At 36.5% G+C, this 20,380-nt stretch overlaps 1 protein-coding gene across 1 annotated transcript; it reads left to right on the plus strand.

Moving 5' to 3' along the window:
• The first annotated feature begins 11,441 nt into the window (after window positions 1-11,441).
• LOC144435756 (uncharacterized) lies at window positions 11,442-20,224 on the plus strand. Its single transcript, XM_078124370.1, has 7 exons — window positions 11,442-11,763; window positions 14,565-14,732; window positions 15,181-15,356; window positions 16,039-16,209; window positions 17,784-17,966; window positions 18,367-18,615; window positions 18,992-20,224. Exons 1-7 carry the CDS (start codon window positions 11,561-11,563, stop codon window positions 19,210-19,212), a joined length of 1,371 nt encoding a protein of 456 aa, XP_077980496.1. The 5' UTR covers window positions 11,442-11,560; the 3' UTR covers window positions 19,213-20,224.
• The last annotated feature ends 156 nt before the right edge of the window (window positions 20,225-20,380 follow it).

Here is a 20,380-nt window from a genome sequence, read left to right on the forward strand (position 1 = left end):
TATTTTTCATTTGTACTTTTTTAATGCAATATTAATTTGTCTGGTGATTGGTCCAGAGCAACTCATTGGGTAAGCGTTCTATGTACTAGTATTTGGAAATAAACTGTGCACTATATAGTTTGGATACAGTTATCATGTACAGGTATAATAGAGCCAGACTATATAGTACATGTGATGACCTTATTTCATTTCACACCATAGCCCATAGTCGTCATCTGCTAAAGGTTCTGCTTCTGCTTCTGCTTCTGTTTCTGTTTCTGTTTCTGTTTCTGCTTCTGCTTCTGCTTGATACTGTGCAAAACACCATGCGGTTATCACACACAGGTCAGTGTGGAATTGATGTCCTGTCATCTGCCAATGGTCTGAAGTCTTATTTATCATTGTTAATTGTCATTTCTACATGTACACATACATTGTACATATATTTGTATCTTTATTTTTAACTGACTGACCAACCCATAATTGTTAAGGTGTTATGATGAAGGAAATGGAAGATATGGGTACCCTAACCAGTGTGAGTGAATATGAATATGAATATGATGGTAGCTTCACACTCGTGAATATTTAAGTGTTCTGATTACAGGGTCAAAAGGTCATTGACTTGTGAAAACAATTGTCCAGTTTCAGATGGAGGGCTTTAAAGTGAATAAAATTGTGAATATTTCGAATTCATATTTAATTGCATTTATGTATGAGTACCTCTAAAGGTATATGTCGCTGTGATACATGCCTCATAATTTGACAGTTTGTTTATTACCATATATAAGATTTTTTTTTTACAGTTCGCACAATAAAGTAAATACAGGTTGATAATTTGGGAATGGGAGTCAGAAAAATAGTATAATGCTAATTATTAATTCCATAAGAAACAAAGTTATAAAATTACTCTGTAAGACTTACTTGTTCCAGATGAGATTTTGTGATTTTATTTACGTTCAATGCAAGTTGACATTTTGAACTGATTATTATTCTCTTATTTTCCAGTGTTGTGATGCAGAGAGCAAACCAGTGGCTGCAAAGAAACCCACAAATTGAGATAAAGACTTGTGAAAGTTTAGAGAAAGGCACTTTAAAAGTAAAGTATCCTGTCAATCCCAATTCATCAGTAAGATATCAATCAGGCGAGGGTTACCAATATATGGTAAGGGGGTTAAGGTAAGTGCCAACTGTTAATTAGGAGCATGGTAAGGGTCATGGTAAGTTGTTGTGGTAATTAAGGGTCAGTATGGTAAGAGATGTAAGTCATTAGAAGTAAATGATAAGGGAGATAAGATAAGTGTTAGTTGTTAGATGCATGGTAAGGGATGTCAGTAATTAGAAACTACATGGTAAGGGGTGATGGTAATTATAAGTATCAGTTGTTAGATGCATGGTAAGGGGCTTCAGTAATTAGAAACTACATGGTAAGGGGTGATCGTAATTATAAGTGTCAGTTGTTAGATGCATGGTAAGGGGCTTCAGTAATTAGAAACTACATGGTAAGGGGTTACAGTAATTATAAGTGTCAGTTGTTTGATGCATGGTAAGGGGCTTCAGTAATTAGAACTACATGGTAAGGGGTGATGGTAATTATAAGTGTCAGTTGTTCGATGCATGGTAAGGGGCTTCAGTAATTAGAAACTACATGGTAAGGGGTGATGGTAATTATAAGTGTCAGTTGTTAGATGCATGGTAAGGGGCTTCAGTAATTAGAAAGTACATGGTAAGGGGTGATGGTAATTATAAGTGTCAGTTGTTTGATGCATGGTAAGGGGCTTCAGTAATTTGAAACTACATGGTAAGGGATTACAGTAATTATAAGTATCAGTTTGTTAGATGCATGGTAAGGGGCTTCAGTAATTAGAAACTACATGGTAAGGGGTGATGGTAATTATAAGTATCAGTTGTTAGATGCATGGTAAGGGGCTTCAGTAATTAGAAACTACATGGTAAGGGGTGATGGTAATTATAAGTATCAGTTGTTAGATGCATGGTAAGGGGCTTCAGTAATTAGAAACTACATGGTAAGGGGTGATGGTAATTATAAGTGTCAGTTGTTAGATGCATGGTAAGGGGCTTCAGTAATTAGAAACTACATGGTAAGGGGTGATGGTACTTATAAGTGTCAGTTGTTTGATGCATGGTAAGGGGCTTCAGTAATTAGAAACTACATGGTAAGGGGTGATGGTAATTATAAGTGTCAGTTGTTAGATGCATGGTAAGGGATGTCAATAATTGGAAACTACATGGTAAGGGGTGATGGTAATTATAAGTATCAGTTGTTTGATGCATGGTAAGGGTTGTCAATCATAAGAACTGCTGTAAGTGTCACTTAGCATGGTAAGGGGTGTCTATCATTAGAAAATACATGGTAAGTGTTAGTTGTTTAAGGAGCATGGCAAGGCATGTATAATTATCTCAAAGTGTCTGTTATATTCAAGGACTCAACTGTTCACACAATTTGTTACATCCAACATTTGCATGAACCAAGGCCATGCATATAAAGCCTGACAATTGAACAATAGGTAAATTGCTGTATTTTTTCAACAGACTTTGGTATGGTCCAAAAAATACAAGTTCTGGAAGTCCAGATCAGTTGCGTTATTTAAACTGTGTACCAGGATGTATTAAATCTGGAGGATTCTTCTCTGGTTACCCTCAGTTTGAGTCACTTCAAACCTCTTTATCTAATCTCAATACATATCTACAACGGCAACCTATCCCAGGTAGGCAGTAAACCTATCCCAGGTAGGCAGTAAACCTATCCCAGGTAGGCAGTAAACCTATCCCAGGTAGGCAGTAACCCATCCCAGGTAGGCAGTAAACCTAACACAGGTAGGCACTAAACCTATCCCAGGTAGGCAGTAAACCTATCCCAGGTAAGCACTAAACCTATCCCAGGTAGGCAGTAAACCTATCCCAGGTAGGCACTAAACCTATCCCAGGTAGGCACTAAACCTATCCCAGGTAGGCAGTAAACCTATCCCAGGTAGGCAGTAAACCTAACACAGGTAGGCAGTAAACCTATCCCAGGTAGGCAGTAAACCTAACCCAGGTAGTCAGTAAACCTATCCCAGGTAGGCAGTAACCTATCCCAGGTAGGCAGTAACCTATCCCAGGTAGGCAGTAACCCATCCCAGGTAGGAAGTAAACCTATCCCAGGTAGGCAGTAAACCTATCCCAGGTAGGCACTAAACCTATCCCAGGTAGGCAGTAAACCTATCCCAGGTAGGCAGTAAACCTAACCCAGATAGGCAGTAACCCATCCCAGGTAGGCAGTAAACCTAACCCAGATAGGCAGTAACCCATCCCAGGTAGGCAGTAAACCTATCCCAGGTAGGCACTAAACATCCCAAGTAGGCAGTAAATGTATCCCAGGTAGGCAGTAACCTATCCCAGGTAGGCACTAAACGTATCCCAGGTAGGCAGTAACCTATCTCAGGTAGGCACTAAACCTATCCCAGGTAGGCACTAAACCTATCCCAGGTAGGCAGTAAACCTATCCCAGGTAGGCAGTAAACCTATCCCAGGTAGGCAGTAAACCTATCCCAGGTAGGCAGTAAACCTATCCCAGGTAGGCAGTAACCTATCCCAGGTAGGCAGTAAACCTATCCCAGGTAGGCAGTAAGCCTCCAGGTAGGCACTAAACCTATCCCAGGTAGGCACTAAACCTATCCCAGGTAGGCAGTAAACCTATCCTAGGTAGGCAGTAACCTATCCCAGGTAGGCACTAAACCTATCCCAGGTAGGCAGTAAATCTATCCCAGGTAGGCAGTAAACCTATCCCAGGTAGGCACTAAACCTATCCCAGGTAGGCACTAAACCTATCCCAGGTAGGCAGTAAACGTATCCCAGGTAGGCAGTAACCTATCCCAGGTAGGCATTAAACCTATCCCAGGTAGGCAGTAAATCTATCCCAGGTAGGCAGTAAACCTATCCCAGGTAGGCACTAAACCTATCCCAAGTATGCACTAAACCTATCCCAGGTAGGCTGTAAACGTATCCCAGGTAGGCAGTAACCTATCCCAGGTATGCACTAAACCTATCCCAGGTAGGCACTAAACCTATCCCAGGTAGGCACTAAACGTATCCCAGGTAGGCAGTAAACGTATCCCAGGTAGGCAGTAACCTATCCCAGGTATGCACTAAACCTATCCCAGGTAGGCACTAAACCTATCCCAGGTAGGCACTAAATGTATCCCAGGTAGGCAGTAACCTATCCCAGGTAGGCACTAAACGTATCCCAGGTAGTCAGTCTGTCTACCCTTGTTTTACAGAATGAATTTGAACATTTGAAATACAGAATATAAAGTATTCAGTTTCATGGGCTCTGTGTTTTGTCTGTCTACCCTTGTTTTATAGGACGAATTGTCACTGTTGAAACCCAAGATATGAAGTGTACAGGTGGTTGGTCATCTGCAGGCATAGATCCAGATCAGAGCTGGTGGTTTGAGTCTGGAAACCAGGACAAATTGTATCTATTTATCATCCGTGTTTTCTATATAGTGGGACCAGCTCATTATGAGGAAATAGGCAAGTTCATAAACAAACTTAACATGTACTACATGTATTATGATGAAAATCCATAATAAGTCATGATATTAGTATAGTATAGTAATGTCTGTCTCTATGCCTTTGAAATGATTTTTTTCTTTACTTGAGTGTCCACTGGTGCAATCTTAAGTGAACAAAAATCTTACGGCATTCAGTTTACACAAGGCATTCAGTTTACACAAGGCATTCGGTTTACACAAGGCATTCAGTTTATACAAGGCATTCAGTTTACCCAAGGCATACAGTTTACACAAGGAGTTCGGTTTACACAAGGCATTCGGTTTACACAAAGCATTCGGTTTACACAAGTCATTCAGTTTACCCAAAGCAGTCGGTTTACACAAGGCATTCGGTTTATAAAAGGCATTCAGTTTACCAAAGGCATTCAGTTTACACGAGGCAATTAGTTTACACAAGGCATTCAGTTTACACAAGGCCTTCAGTTTACATCAGACCTTCAGTTTACACAAGCATTCAGTTTACACAAGGCATTCAGTTTACCCATGGCATTTAGTTTACACAAGGTATTGGGTTTACACAAGGCATTCAGTTTACACAAGGCAATCGGTTTACCCAAGGCATTCGGTTTACACGAGGCCTTCAGTTTATACAAGGCAATTAGTTTACACAAGGCATTCAATTTACACAAGGCATCAAGTTTACACAAGACCTCCAGTTTACACAAGGCATTCAGAATACACAAGGCATTCAGTTTATGTCTTGTTTATGCATCAACTAGAACTTGTATATAAATAATGGTGATAATGTTTTATTTTTTACTATTAGGTGTTGCTGACTTTGTACCTCAATTGGAAGGTGGCAATACTTCCAGTTCTCCAATGTTTTTCACTCTCCCAGCATCAGACGCCTATCACAGTGTTATGTCAAAAGCCCATAACTGGGTCAAGGCACAGCAGGGTATTAGGATAACCAATGTTAAGGCCCTTGACATCAAGTTCCATACAAGTGGATTCTCAAGTAAGAGCCATTCCTTGCAATATTGATGTCAGATTATTGGAAAAACAAAATATTGTACATTCTGGCCACTAGGAGTGCTGTTCTGTTGTTGTTTTTTGACCAAATGGTGGCCATATTTGTAGTTTCAATATTTACTGCATTAGGCACAAAAACTGTAATACACAAACACTCCATTTGAGTGTTTACCCCATATTATCAGATGCAAGCTATCTTTGGAGATCTTGACCTCCAGGGGCAATTCTCAAGCCAATTCGTGCCTATCACAGACACATTGTGGTGTTTACTTATTGGCAATTTCTTGTAAATCACGTTTACAAGTGACAGTGCAGAAAGGAAACTATACACAAGCATTACTTTTGGTGCTCATATCACTTTAACCGAATGGCAACCATATTTGTAGTTAAATCATTATTTACTGCATAACTCAAAAACTGTAATACATAGAGACTCCATTCAAGTGTCTACCCCCATACTATCAGATGCGAGCTATCTTTGGAGACCTTGACCTTCAGGGCTAATCATTAAAATCAAGCCATTATTCCTGCCTATCACAGACACATTGTAGTGTTTACATTTTGCCAGTTTCTTTTAAAGCATATTTACAAGTAATATTGAAGAAAAGAAGTATACACAAACATTATTTTTGGTGCTTATGTGATTTTTAGTGAACAGTGAATGGCAGCCATATTTGTAGTAAACAATCCATGTATTTACTGCATAACTAAACAACTTCAGACATGGACTATATACATAGACCATCAAAATTAGGCTACTACTTACATATTGCAAACACTTTGTAGGGGGGGGGGGGACCATCATTCATAACACACCTTCACCCTCTATCATTAGCTTAATTATTACAAAGTAAATTGAGAACTGTTTTCTTCTTCCTTGCAAAGGTTCTGTATCCTTTGATACACAAAGGACCAGCTATGTAGAGAATGGGAAGGGCAAAACTGCGTTCATTCGCACTGTACGTATTGCTTATGTGAAGCCACGTACTCCGCTACCACCAACTCCACCACTGCTGTTAACATACAGGACATTTGTTCCCATTCTATTAAAAAAAGGAGGAATGATGTCCATGCCTCACTATGAATCCCAACAAGAGACTCTGCACAGAGCTATGGCTTGGTTGAATGCTACAGGTAAATATTGCAATGACGTTCTTACACAAGCTGTCATTGGTCAGAATCAGATCACATGACATTCTTTAAATTAAAAAAAAATTTTTTCCAGTGTTGCACACTCAAGATGACAAAATCACTACAGTGAGACATACAAGCTCATTTCTTGCAGAAATTTGTATAAATATAAATTGCAGATTAGCTATGGGGACGCTCAAGCTCCTACAAATAATGCCATATCTGCATTCAGTGGTTATCCACAGTTTAGAAATACACCATCTATCGATGACAAATGATGATGAATGAAGATTAGCTATGTGAATGATTGGACAAATGATTGGATGGTGTAATAAAATTACTAACACATGCGCTCAGGAAATATCACAATTTAATGCCTGCCCTTGAGTTGGCACTCTGTACCAAATTATGATGATGCCAAAAGTTTTGGTAAAGAATGCCAACCCTTGTGCAGGCACTAAAATTGTGATATTACTCTCGCTGGCATGTGTTATTATTTAAATATAAACTGACATTTTAGTACCCTGGCACACTGCAGTTATACATTATACAGTAAACCATAGTGATTTGCATGGATTTACTGTGGCAGTGTATAATTGTTTTGTTTTGTTTTTCATGTGTAGGAGCAGCTGTATTGGGTGCAGAGTCAGTGGAAATTAAGCTACATAATCGTAAATATGCAGATGATGAAAACACCATCTATTGTGAATATGGTAAAGAACTTATTGTATATGTCAGTGCATTGCGTATTTATCTTCACGGTATTTATCAAGAGCCTCCAGCAGAACTGTTACCAGCTGTTCCAAGTAGGAAGAAATCTGATTCAGATTGTCTTATCATGTGAAATTATCCAGATTTTCTTGACTTGCCAGATTTTCTCGACTTGCCAGATTTAATAGACTATATTATCTGTGATATTATCCAGACTTTCTAAACTTGCCAGATTTTCAGTATTAGTTGTTTAAACAGATTTAACAAAATATACCTCATGTTAGTTGCTTAAACAGATTAATTAAATTTACTTGAAGTAACAAGTACTATGTATGTTGATCATGGAAGTACTATGATTCATACACAACTTCTCTTCCATTTTTTATTGAGAAACAGATATATTGTGAACAAATCACTTGTCCTTCTTTAGTGTCTAACTGGATCTGATAAAATGATCCAAATTTGCTGAAGGTGTTGAGTAAACAGATTAACTAAATTTACTTGAAGAAACTAGTATTAGTTGTTTAAACAGATTTAACTAGATTTACTTGAAGTAACTAGTCTTAATTGTTCAAACAAATTTAACTAAATTTAGTCAACCTAGTTATTTATTCAATATAGTATTAGTTGTGCGAACTGAAGAGCCTTTGGCTCAAAGGTCTATTGAGTTTAAATAAAGTCAAATAATAATAAATAATAATAATAATTGTCTTTAGTAACAGAACTACAATGTTTTCTGAAATCAACTTGATATGATGCATAGACAGTTTGGTAAATAGTTTTTAAAAATTGTTGAATGTACAATGTGTACAAAACAGATGAATTATCAGATTGTTTTACCTTTGCGGAGTTTTTAAAAGGAATTGATTCAATATTTTTGGCATGATGTCTTGAAATTATTATGTATTCTGTGATGAATTATTAGATATTAGAAAGCAATTTGTAATCTCATTTTATCTCAGTCTTTATTGTCTGGATTAACTTTCCATTATTGCAGTACAACTCAGGAGCCAAGTAGTGCTGTTGGTGCAACAAAGTGTCAGATATATTTTCCAATTTGTAATCAAGTTTTATCTCAGTCTTCACTGTCAGAAAGTGTGTTTTATTTACTATAGCATAACAGAATTACAACAGGGAAGTGACACATTTCTTTTAAATTACACCTCAGAGTTAAGATTTAATAAGCCAAAAATAAATTATTTAATATTTTTACAATATCGAACGAACACATTTAGATTATGTGTGTGTGTATGTGTGTGTGTGTGTGTGTGTGTGTGTGTGTGTGTGTGTGTGTGTGTGTGTGTGTGTGTGTGTGTGTGTGTGTGTGATATCAGTATAAAGTCTATGGATAAACTCAAACATACTCTATTTCATCACTGTAATATTGTAAACTCAATTATTGATATTTTCAAGCACACTGTACTCTGACAAGGTGTATACGGGTGTAATGTAAAATTTGTAATATAACTATAAAGGTAGTGGTTGTTCTGTTTTTAGTATGCAACTGGGATGCATGACATTAAACAATGAAATATACTTGGGGACATATTTTATTTCCAATTTGCACAACTGAACTTAAAGTAGTGTTATACCTATGGCAATGTGTCTCTGTTAATATGATAGGAATCTGATTGTGCTTTTGGTCTAGTAGTGGAATTATTTGATGCAAAGTTAAAGAATTACTGATATATGTCAAATCATGTACAAAATTATCTTTCTGTCAAACAAGTTCAACTCAAAAACCATTGGATTAGTGAGTGCAACATGTTCCTATGGTTTATAGATGAAACATTGTTCAAAGCAATTTGAGTTAGTACTTAGTATGCAAATTTGGTGTAAAAGTGATTTTGGTCAAAAGACTTAAAAAGGAAAGAAACTAAACCAATTTCCCTGCTGGTGTTTCATTTTAGTGTCTAGTTAGGTGATGGCAAAGTGATTGGCTCTGTAAAATACAAAGTGAAAATGATTTTAATCATGTCCTTACTCAAGTAAAAGTCAGAATTCCAATCCTTGTCACTCATTTACAATTCTTCACATCCTCAAATATCTGCCAGCAGCATTGTACATGAGGATGTGTCTTCTTTTATATTTGTTGAAATTGTATTGGTATTAAATCTCAGATTACTACGTAAGATATTTCTTATTTTGGGTCTGACATTGAACAGACATTACTTTGCTTTTAGCCAAGATTTTTTCCATCAGTTTTTTAAATCAATTGTAAATGCACACTACTAAATGAAATGCTTTTCATATGATAATGATTTTGATTGGAAATAAAAATCCCTATTATAGTTATATAATAAAGGGTATCATTGCGTATAATAAAATGGAATGAATTACTTTCATTAATTAACACCACTAATTGTGAAAAACAAAACATCATTGATCATATATTTTTAACAACAGGAATGTTGGAACTCAAAAGGTTTATAATGTACCGGAAAGGACATTAAGATGTTGGTATGTCTAGTTAATCTGTCAACCATTGATTCTTCCTTTGCTTGGCCTAAATTTAAACACACCATTATCCTACATCAATTAATTCAAACCAATTGCCTGACCCGATTGATCATATCAACATTGGCTCTGTACCCATTACACCAGTCACATCAGATCGTAACATTGGAGTATTCTTTGATAATATCTACATGTTTAACTACCATGTCAAGAATACCTACAAATCAATCTACACACACGTTCATCGCATTGCATCCATAAGGCAATACATCACCGATGATGTTTGTTGTACTATAATCCATGCAATCTACAGTTTTGACTACGGTAATGTATTATTATACAAACTTCCTGACACCCTGCACCATAAACCTATTACAACGTGCTCAAAATACAGCGAGGATCATCTCTCATACCAAGAAGTTTGAACACATTTCTCCAGTTCTCATCAGCCTGCATTGGTTACCAGTTCATTTCAGCATTGATTACAAAATTTTACTTTTGACATATACATACATTTGTGATCTTCTTCAGCCATACACACCATGTCGCACTCTACATTCTACAAACAAGAATCTGGTTACAACAACAAATCACAGACAAGTCACCTATGGAGGTCGTTCATTCCCCCCCCCCCCCCCCCCCATACTATGGAACTCTTTTCCACTTGACATTCACCAAGCCTCCGGCCAGCCTGGATTGTTTCAAAACAAAACTGAAGACTTATTTGTTCACCAAAGCATATGAAATTGCTTTAGTCATTGCTACCCTAGGGTACTGAACAGAACTTTGCTCTTGAAATCAACACTATAGAAATTTGATTGATTGATCTAGACAAAAGGTGTATGACAAATGTGGAATGTAAAAATTATAGCATGGCTAATTCTGAAGCATTGTACAACTCATTTACAAGACGAGTGCGAATTTGGGGGGACTCCTGGAGTAATGACTCGAAAAGTAGGGGACGATTACTCACACGGAGCCCGCAGGTGCTATGTTTGCCGGGCCTGGGTGACTCTGGGATAGCCTGTGGACTGACTGGGAAAGCCTTGACAGTTCCACAGCAACGTGATATAGAGCGTGCTACATAGCCCTGTCACGTAGTCCCAAACCCGAATGGGTTAGAGATCTGTAGCATTTGTGTTTGTTTGTGTGTATTTGTCTGCATAACAGAAAATCGCTGGGAGGAATTCCCAGCACAAAAATTTAAAAAAAAAAAAGAAAAAAGAAAAAAAAAAGACTTATTTGTTCACCAAAGCATATGAAATTGCTTTAGTCATTGCTACCCTAGGGTACTGAACAGAACTTTGCTCTTGAAATCAACACTATAGAAATTTGATTGATTGATCTAGACAAAGGTGTATGACAAATGTGGAATGTAAAAATTATAGCATGGCTAATTCTGAAGCATTGTACAACTCATTTAATTAAAGATATACATCCAGAGCTAGCTATAAGGGCTATCTCGGTCGTTGTTGAAGCGCGAGAGCATGCGCAAAATTCATGATTAGAGCTAGGCATCTAGGCATCCCAAACAGCGCCTCCACGCGACGAAACTTTGACCTCATGAAAAATAGTAAAAGTGACGAGTACTGATAATTAATTAGTGGAGGGTGACGTTACTAGTTCGTCTGTACAGTAATACTAATAAAGAACTAGAACTGTCTGGAAGAGTTTGATATATTGATACCAAGTAGCTGCGGTGTAAACGTAACAGAAATACCAGTTTTTATCGTGACATGAGCGGGAAGGCTATAGGTTTTGAAGGGGTAGCGGATGGGTCAGGAGGTGGGGCTTCGGCACCACCACCGCCAGGGTATGATCAAGTTGTTTCGTCTCGGCCTCCGTCACAACCATCTTTTCGTTTGATGTATCAAGATATTTTCCCCGAATGCCTAAAAACTGGAGGATTATGGACGCCCCCGGTCTACGAAAGATTTGAGTAAGTAACAAGTCTGTGGACCTTGACATTTGCTATTTATAGTTTAATACATATTGTAAACAACAATTGCTTTGCTCTGGTGATCAGTACGAAGTGCTATGTTTTGGAAACTTTTCGATACATTATCTATTGTGTAGTAGAAGTTTCATTATAAAGTATAAAACATTCTTTGTAAGATACGTACGAAAGTCAGCCTAAACAGTGTATGCCATCAGGTATGATTGCCGTGTGGTTATAACGGGACAGGAAAAACTCCTTGTTCATATATATATCATATATTTTACATTTGTACTTTTTTAATGCAATATTAATTTGTCTGGTGATTGGTCCAGAGCAACTCATTGGGTAAGTGTTCTATGTACTAGTATTTGTAAACAAACTGTGCACTATATAGTTTGGATAATAATAATAATAATAATAAATTCTTACAGTTTATACAGTTATTATGTACAGGATACAGTTATTATGCAGGTATGATAGAGCCAGACTATAGTACATGTGGTGACCTTATTTCATTTCACACCATAGCCCATAGTCGTCATCTGCTAAAGGTTCTGCTTCTGCTTCTGCTTCTGCTTCTGCTTCTGTTTCTATTTCTGTTTCTGTTTCTGTTTCTGCTTCTGCTTGATACTGTGCAAAACACCATGCGGTTATCACACACAGGTCAGTGTGGAATTGATGTCCTGTCATCTGCCAATGGTCTGAAGTCTTATTTGTCATTGTTAATTGTCATTTCTACATGTACACATACATTGTACATACATACATACATACATACATACATACATACATACATTCATTTTGTATCTTTATTTAACTGACCGACCAACCCATAATTGTTAAAGTGTTATAATGACAAACATAGAATATATGGCCATGGGTACCCTAACCAATATGAATATTCACTGTAATTAAGCTGCTGTTAAAGTATTTGTATAGATAAATTGTTGATGGAAATGGTTTATTGAGAGCAGCCTATATGTCTTCTATGTGTTATTCAAAATGGGGTATTTGTATAAGAAATTTACTTGATAAATATAGTGAGAACAGTATGGTCAAATCTTGGTAAGTTTAATTCTACAATCAAGAAGGTTCATGATAATTTATGTCAAGAATTTTGTAAATCTTGGTACAGGGAATTACATAATGACATTAGAAGAAATAGGACTAATAAGAACAAAATCAGAACATATAGATTGTTTAATTAAACTGTTTTTGGTTTTTAGAAATGACGTCTTCTGCAAATTAAAAATCCTGTTAGGGATTCTTCAGCCGGGGAGGGGGCTGGATTTGTAAGGGGGTCACCCTGTTTTTGAAATTGACAGTAGGGGGGTCATGATGTTTCTGATACTTGATGGTGCTGTCTTGTAAAGCATGGATTAAGTTCTGAATAGACTAAATATTGGCTTTAAGAGTAAAAATCCCCCAGGGCTTTTAGTGGGAGACCCCTCAGACCCCCACATGAGGTGAACATATCGCAATCTCAAGCTTTTCCCCTCTTACTGTCAAGATGCTATCAAACTATATTTCAAAAGTATTTCAACCCTATGTAGTTGCTCTTTACATGTTGGTGCTGTCTTGTAAAGCTTGGAAATTATTGTCTGAAAGGGTCTGAATAGTCTCAAAATTGACCTTTCAGAGTTAAAATCCTCCTGGGCTTCTAGGGGGAGACCCCCTAGGACCACCATAAGAGATGTACATATTCCCTTCTCTAGCTTTCTGCCTACCTTTCACTGTCAAGATGCTATTAAACTCCTTTTGGAATATATTTACCCTGTGTAGTCAATAATTATAATTATGATAGAGCTAACCCGGAATCTTATAAAGTAGATGCAAGATAGTCAAGCAGTCCACACTGAGTCACGATCAAAAAATACCTGTCATGTGAATATTATATATGGGGGAGGGGGTCATCATGTTTTAGAATTAAGTGATGGGGGTCAGCCTGTTTGTGGTTTTACAGATGGGGGGGGGGGGGTTCAGTGATATTTTATCGGCCCGATTTAAGAATCCACCTCCCCCCCTCCCCCAGGCTGGAGAAAATGACTGGGCCCTTAGTAGAAAACTAGTGACTAAATTTAAATTTTGGACTATAATATTCAAATTGAGTTGGGGAGACGGTGTACTCCTAAGATTCCTGTAGATGAAAGATTCAGTAAATTTTGTCAAAGTATGGTAGAAGATGAATTTCATAATTTCATTCTTTGTTTTCATTATACAAATGAGAGAAAAGCACTTTTTTCTTCATTGTCATTAAATAATTCAAATTTTCATTCCTTAAAAAACAAAAGTAAATTTTTGCACATTTTGACCTCCGATGATAAACTTCCTCTTGGAAAATTTCTTGTTGATGTAAACAGTCCTCCAGGTGTTGTCAGAATGACTGTATTGTATTCATTTTATTTCTGTATGTTATTTTTGTATGCTTTACCATGCTTACTATGGCATGTTGTCATGCAACAAAGATTGATTGATTGAATATTTAAGTATTCTGAGTACAGGGTCAAAAGGTCATTGACTTGTGAAAACAATGGTCCAGTTTCAGGTGGAGGGCTTTAAAGTGAATAAAATTGTGAACATTTCAAATTCATATTTCACTGTAATTGTATTTATGTATGAGTACCTTTAAAGGTATATGTCGCTGTGATACATACCTTATAATTGTATGGAAAATAGATGAAACAAAGTTATAAAATTACTCTGTAAGACTTACTTGTTCCAGATGAGATTTTGTGATTTTATTTACGTTCAATGCAAGTTGACATTTTGAACTGATTATATAATATTCTCTTGTTTTCCAGTGTTGTGATGCAGAGAGCAAACCAGTGGCTGCAAAGTAACCCACAAATTGAGATAAAGACTTGTGAAAGCTTAGAGAAGAGAACTTATTCAAAGTATCCTGTCAATCCTAATGAATCAGTAAGATCTCAATCAGGCCAGGGTTACCAATATATGGTAAGGGGATTAAGGTAAGTGCCAACTGTTAATTAGGAGCATGGTAAGGGTTGTCAAAAGATACAACTACATGGTAAGAGGGTCAAGGCAAGTGACAGTTTTTAGGAGCATGGTAAGGGATGTCAATTATTAAAACTACCAGTACATGGTAAGGGTGATAAGTGTCAGTTGTTAAGAGCATGGTAAGGCATGTCAATCATAAGAACTATATTGTGAGTTGTTAAAGGTAATTGTGTCACTTATTAGGAGCATGGTAAGGGTGTCTATCATTAGAAAATACATGGTAAGTGTTAGTTGTTTAAGGAGCATGGTAAGGCATGTATAATTATCTCAAAGTGTCTGTTATATTCAAGGACTCAACTGTTCACACAATTTGTTACATCCAACATTTGCATGAACCAAGGCCATGCATATAAAGCCTGACAATTGAACAATAGGTAAATTGCTGTATTTTTTCAACAGACTTTGGTTTGGTCCAAAAAGCACAAGTTCTGGAAGTCCAGATCAGTTGGGTTATTTAAACTGTGTACCAGGATGTATTAAATCTGGAGGATTCTTCTCTGGTTACCCTCAGTTTGAGTCACTACAAACCTCTTTATCTAGCCTCAATACATATCTACAACAGCAACCTATCCCAGGTAGGCAGTAAACCTATCCCAGGTAGGCACTAAACCTATCCCAGGTAGGCAGTAACCTATCCCAGGTAGGCAGTAAATCTATCCCAGGTAGGCACTAAACCTATCCCAAGTAGGCAGTAACCTATCCCAGGTAGGCAGTAAACCTATCCCAGGTAGGCACTAAACCTATCCCAGGTAGGCACTAAACCTATCCCAGGTAGGCAGTAAACCTATCCCAGGTAGGCACTAAACCTATCCCAGGTAGGCAGTAAACCTATCCCAGGTATGCACTAAACCTATCCCAGGTAGGCACTAAACCTATCCCAGGTAGGCGCTAAACCTATCCCAGGTATGCACTAAACCTATCCCAGGTAGGCACTAAACCTATCCCAGGTAGGCACTAAACCTATGCCAGGTAGGAAGTAAACCTATCCAAGGTAGGCAGTAAACCTATCCCAGGTAGGCACTAAACCTACTCCAGGTAGGCACTAAATCTATCCAAGGTAGGCAGTAAACCTATCCCAGATAGGCAGTAAATCTATCCCTCAGTACTGGTAGGCAGTAAACCAATCCCTGGTTGGGGAAACTGTGTTTTGTCTGTCTACCCTTGTTTTACAGGATGAATTGTAAGATTTGAAATACAGAATATAAAGTATTCAGGTTCATGGGCTCTGCGTTTTGTCTGTCTACCCTTGTTTTATAGGACGAATTGTCACTGTTGAAACCCAAGATATGAAGTGTACAGGTGGTTGGTCATCTGCAGGCGTAGATCCAGATCAGAGCTTGTGGTTTGAGTCTGGAAACCAGGAAAAATTGTATCTATTTATCATCCGTGTTTTCTATATAGTGGGACCAGCTCATTATGAAGAAATAGGTAAGTTCATAAACAAACTTAACATGTACTACATGTATTATGATGAAAATCCATAATAAGTCATGATATTAGCCTAGTATAGTAATGTCTGTCTCTATGCCTTTGAAATGATTTTTTTCTTTACTTAAGTGTGTTGCAAGAAATGTTGTGTAGCTATTGACATTTCCTGACAGGAATGATTCTTTTTATATCATTGTAATATATTAACTCTCTGTATTAAAGAAGTTCAATATGTCAGTGTGATTAAACAATGAGTAGTTTTTTTCTTCCGTAAGGAAGAGATATATTTATGGGTGGAAGTCTGTGTGTCTGTCTGTCTGTCTGTCTGTCTGTCTGTGTCATCGTTTTCTCCATAAAGGCTTGCTCAATTCAAACGAAATTTTGAAGACGTATTTTGTAGGGTAATGGCAAGACTTGATTAGGTTTTGGTAAAAATCCCTTGAATATTAATGAGCAATTTACATAATTAATGAATTTCGGTAATTAGGCTATATCTCAAGAATGCACGCTTCAAATTCATTATAACTTGGTACACACATTTGCGATACCAAAGCGCACCTGTCCTAAAAATATTCCTAAGTAGCTTTTAGTTTTAATAAATTATTGGCATATTTTTGTAGGCCACTAAAAAGGAAAAAATAGTTTCTCATCAGAAATGTTGTCTAAAGTAGTACGACAATGCGCTTATATTTTTTTTACATTCTCAACAAATGTCATAGAACATGTTATGGTTGGCCAGGAGATCACTAACAGCAATGAGCAAATAGCAATCAATGAGAAAAAATAACTTATTACATATGTTCTGTTGTATTCCAACAATTGTCTGTAGGAACGACAATCTCAAAACTTTGCCCTTACGGAAGACATTCAGTTTACATCTGGTTTACATGATGAATTATATCTGTCTGTATCTTAGTATAGTATGCAAGCTTTACATTTCATAGAATTTGGTATAATTGATTTGCCTATTAAGGGGTATATCATGATGGATAGCTGTAGCTCAGAATTTTGAAATACAACAATAACTGTATGTAGGAACAAAAATCTAACGGCTTACACAAGGCCTTCAGTTTACACTAGGCCTTCAGTTTATACAAGGCATTCAGCTTACACAAGGCCTTCAGTTTACACAAGGCATTCAATTTACGCAAGGCATTCAGTTTATACAAGGCATTCAGTTTACCCAAGGCATTCAGTTTACACAAGGCATTCAGTTTACCCAAGGCATTCAGTTTACCCAAGGCATTCAGTTTACCCAAGGCATTCAGTTTACCCAAGGCATTCAGTTTACACAAGGCACTCAGTTTAATAATAATAATGTTGGGTTCTTATATAACGCTTTCCCACTTTGTGCTCAAAGTGCTTTACAATTATTACACAAGGCATTCAGCATACACAAAGCATTCAGTTTAATACACAAGACATTTAGCTTGTACAAGGCATTCAGTTACACAAGGTATTCAGCTTGCACAAGGCATTCACCTTGTGCAAGGGATTCAAGTTACATGCAGTTTAGCCATCAACTAGAACTTGTATATAAATAATGGTGATAATGTTTTATTTTTTACTATTAGGTGTTGCTGACTTTGTACCTCAATTGCAAGGTGGTAGTTCTTCCATGTTTTTCACTCTCCCAGGATCAGAGGCCTATCACAGTGTTATGTCAAAAGCCCATCACTGGGTCAAGGCACAGCAGGGTATTAGGGTAACCAATGTTAAGGCCCTTGACATCAAGTTCCATACAAATGGATTCTCAAGTAAGAGCCATTCCTTGCAATATTGCAATGTCAGATTATTGAAAAAACAAAAGATTTTATCTGATCACTACGAGTGCTGTTCTGTTGTTGTTTTTTGACCAAATGGTGGCCATATTTGTAGTTTCAATATTTACTGTATGATTCAAAAACTCTAATACAAATCATGTTTACAAGTAATATTGAAGAAAAGAAGTATTAAATTAGTATACTCAAACATTATTTTTGGTGCTCATGTAATTTTTACTGAATGGCAGTCGTATTTGCAGTAAACAAACAATATATTTAAAATTGCATAACTGAACTGGGGTAGCATCATTCATAAAACATCTTAACCCGCTATCATTAGCTTCTCAATTTGTTAAGAAAGAAATTGAGAACTGTTTTCTTCTTCCTTGCAAAGGTACTGTATCCTTTGATACACAAAGGACCAGCTATGTAGAGCATGGGAAGGGCACAACTGCATTCATTCGTACTGTACGTATTGCTTATGTGAAGCCACGTACTCCACTACCACCAACTCCACCACTGCTGTTAACATACAGGACATTTGTTCCCATTCTATTAAGAAAAGGAGGAATGATGTCCATACCTCACTATGAATCCCAACAAGAGACTCTGCACAGAGCTATGGCTTGGTTGAATGCTACAGGTAAATATTGCAATACTACTCAGACATTCCCTTGTGATATGATGTGTAATAATTTGAATTAAGCTTTGGCTTTGTAAATTGATCATGACAAAAACAGAATGTTCATAATTTCAACAGTTTAATGTATATAAATGAGAACAATTTTTTCTACACTTCAAAAGACAATTAGATATGACGTGCAGTAATTTTTAATTAATTTAACAAATTACATGATTGTATTACATAAATCATTACTGGATATATTTTATCCATAATTTTAAACTGACATTTTACTTCCTATGCACACTGCAGTTATACATTATACTCTAGGCCATAGTAATTTACATGGATTTACTGTGGCAGTGTATAATTGTTTTGTTTTGTTTTTCATGTGTAGGAGCAGCTGTATTGGGTGCAGAATCAGTGGAAATTAAGCTACATAATCGTAAATATGCAGATGATGAAAACACCATCTATTGTGAATATGGTAAAGAACTTGTTGTATATGTCAGTGCATTGCGTATTTATCTTCACGGTATTTATCAAGAGCCTCCAGCAGAACTGTTACCAGCTGTTCCAGTTATGAAGAAACATGATTCAGATTGTCTTATCATGTGAAATTATCCAGATTTTCTAAACTTGCCAGATTTAATAGACTATATTATCTGTGATATTATCCAGACTTTTTTAACTTGCCAGATTAATAGACCAAGTATTAGTAGTTGTTTGAACAGATTTAACTAAATTTACTTGAAGTAACTAGTATTGGTTGTTTAAACAGATTTAACTAAATTTTCTTGACGTGACTCATGTTAGATTTAACTAACATACTAGATCATCACTGTAATTTTGTAAACTCAATTATTGATATTTTCAAGCACACTGTACTCTGACAAGGTGTATACGGGTGTAATGTAAAATTTGTAATATAACTATAAAGGTAGTGGTTGTTCTGTTTTTAGTATGCAACTAGGATGCATGACATTAAACAATGAAATATTCTTGGGGACATATGTTATTTCCAATTTGCACAACTTAACTTAAAGGTTCAGTAGTGTTATACCTATGGCAATGTGTCTCTGTGTTAATATGATAGGAATCTGATTGTGCTTTTGGTCTAGTAGTGGAATTATTTGATGCAAAGTTAAAGAATTACTGATATATGTCAAATCATGTACAAAATTATCTTTCTGTCAAACAAGTTCAACTCAAAAACCATTGGATTAGTGAGTGCAACATAATCCTATGGTTAAGTGTTTCGTTAATTAGGTGATGGCAAAGTGATTGACTATGTAAAATACAAAGTGAAAATGATTTTAATCATGTCCTCACTCAAGTAAAAGTCAGAATTCCAATCCTTGTCACTCATTTACAATTCTTCACATCCTCAAATATCTGCCAGCAGCATTGTACATGAGGATGTGTTTTCTTTTATATTTGTTGAAGTTGTATTGGTATTAAATCTCAGATTACTATGTAAAATATTTCTTATTTTGGGTCTGACATTAAAAGGATATATTAGTTATTTATAATAAAATGGTATGAATTACTTTCATTAATTAACACCACTAATTGTGAAAAAAAACACCATTTGTTATATATTTTTAACAACAGGAATGTTGGAACTCAAATGTTTTACAATGTACCTCAAAGGACATTAAGATGTTGGTATGTCTAAACATACCATATCCTTCATCTCTAGATAAAATGTGGAATGTAAAAATTATAGCATGGCTTTTTCTGAAGCATTGTACAACTCATTTAAACAATAAATTGTAAGTATATC

Source organism: Glandiceps talaboti, chromosome 5, assembly GCF_964340395.1.
Source record: "Glandiceps talaboti chromosome 5, keGlaTala1.1, whole genome shotgun sequence".
Classification (NCBI taxonomy): Eukaryota; Metazoa; Hemichordata; class Enteropneusta; family Spengelidae; genus Glandiceps; species Glandiceps talaboti.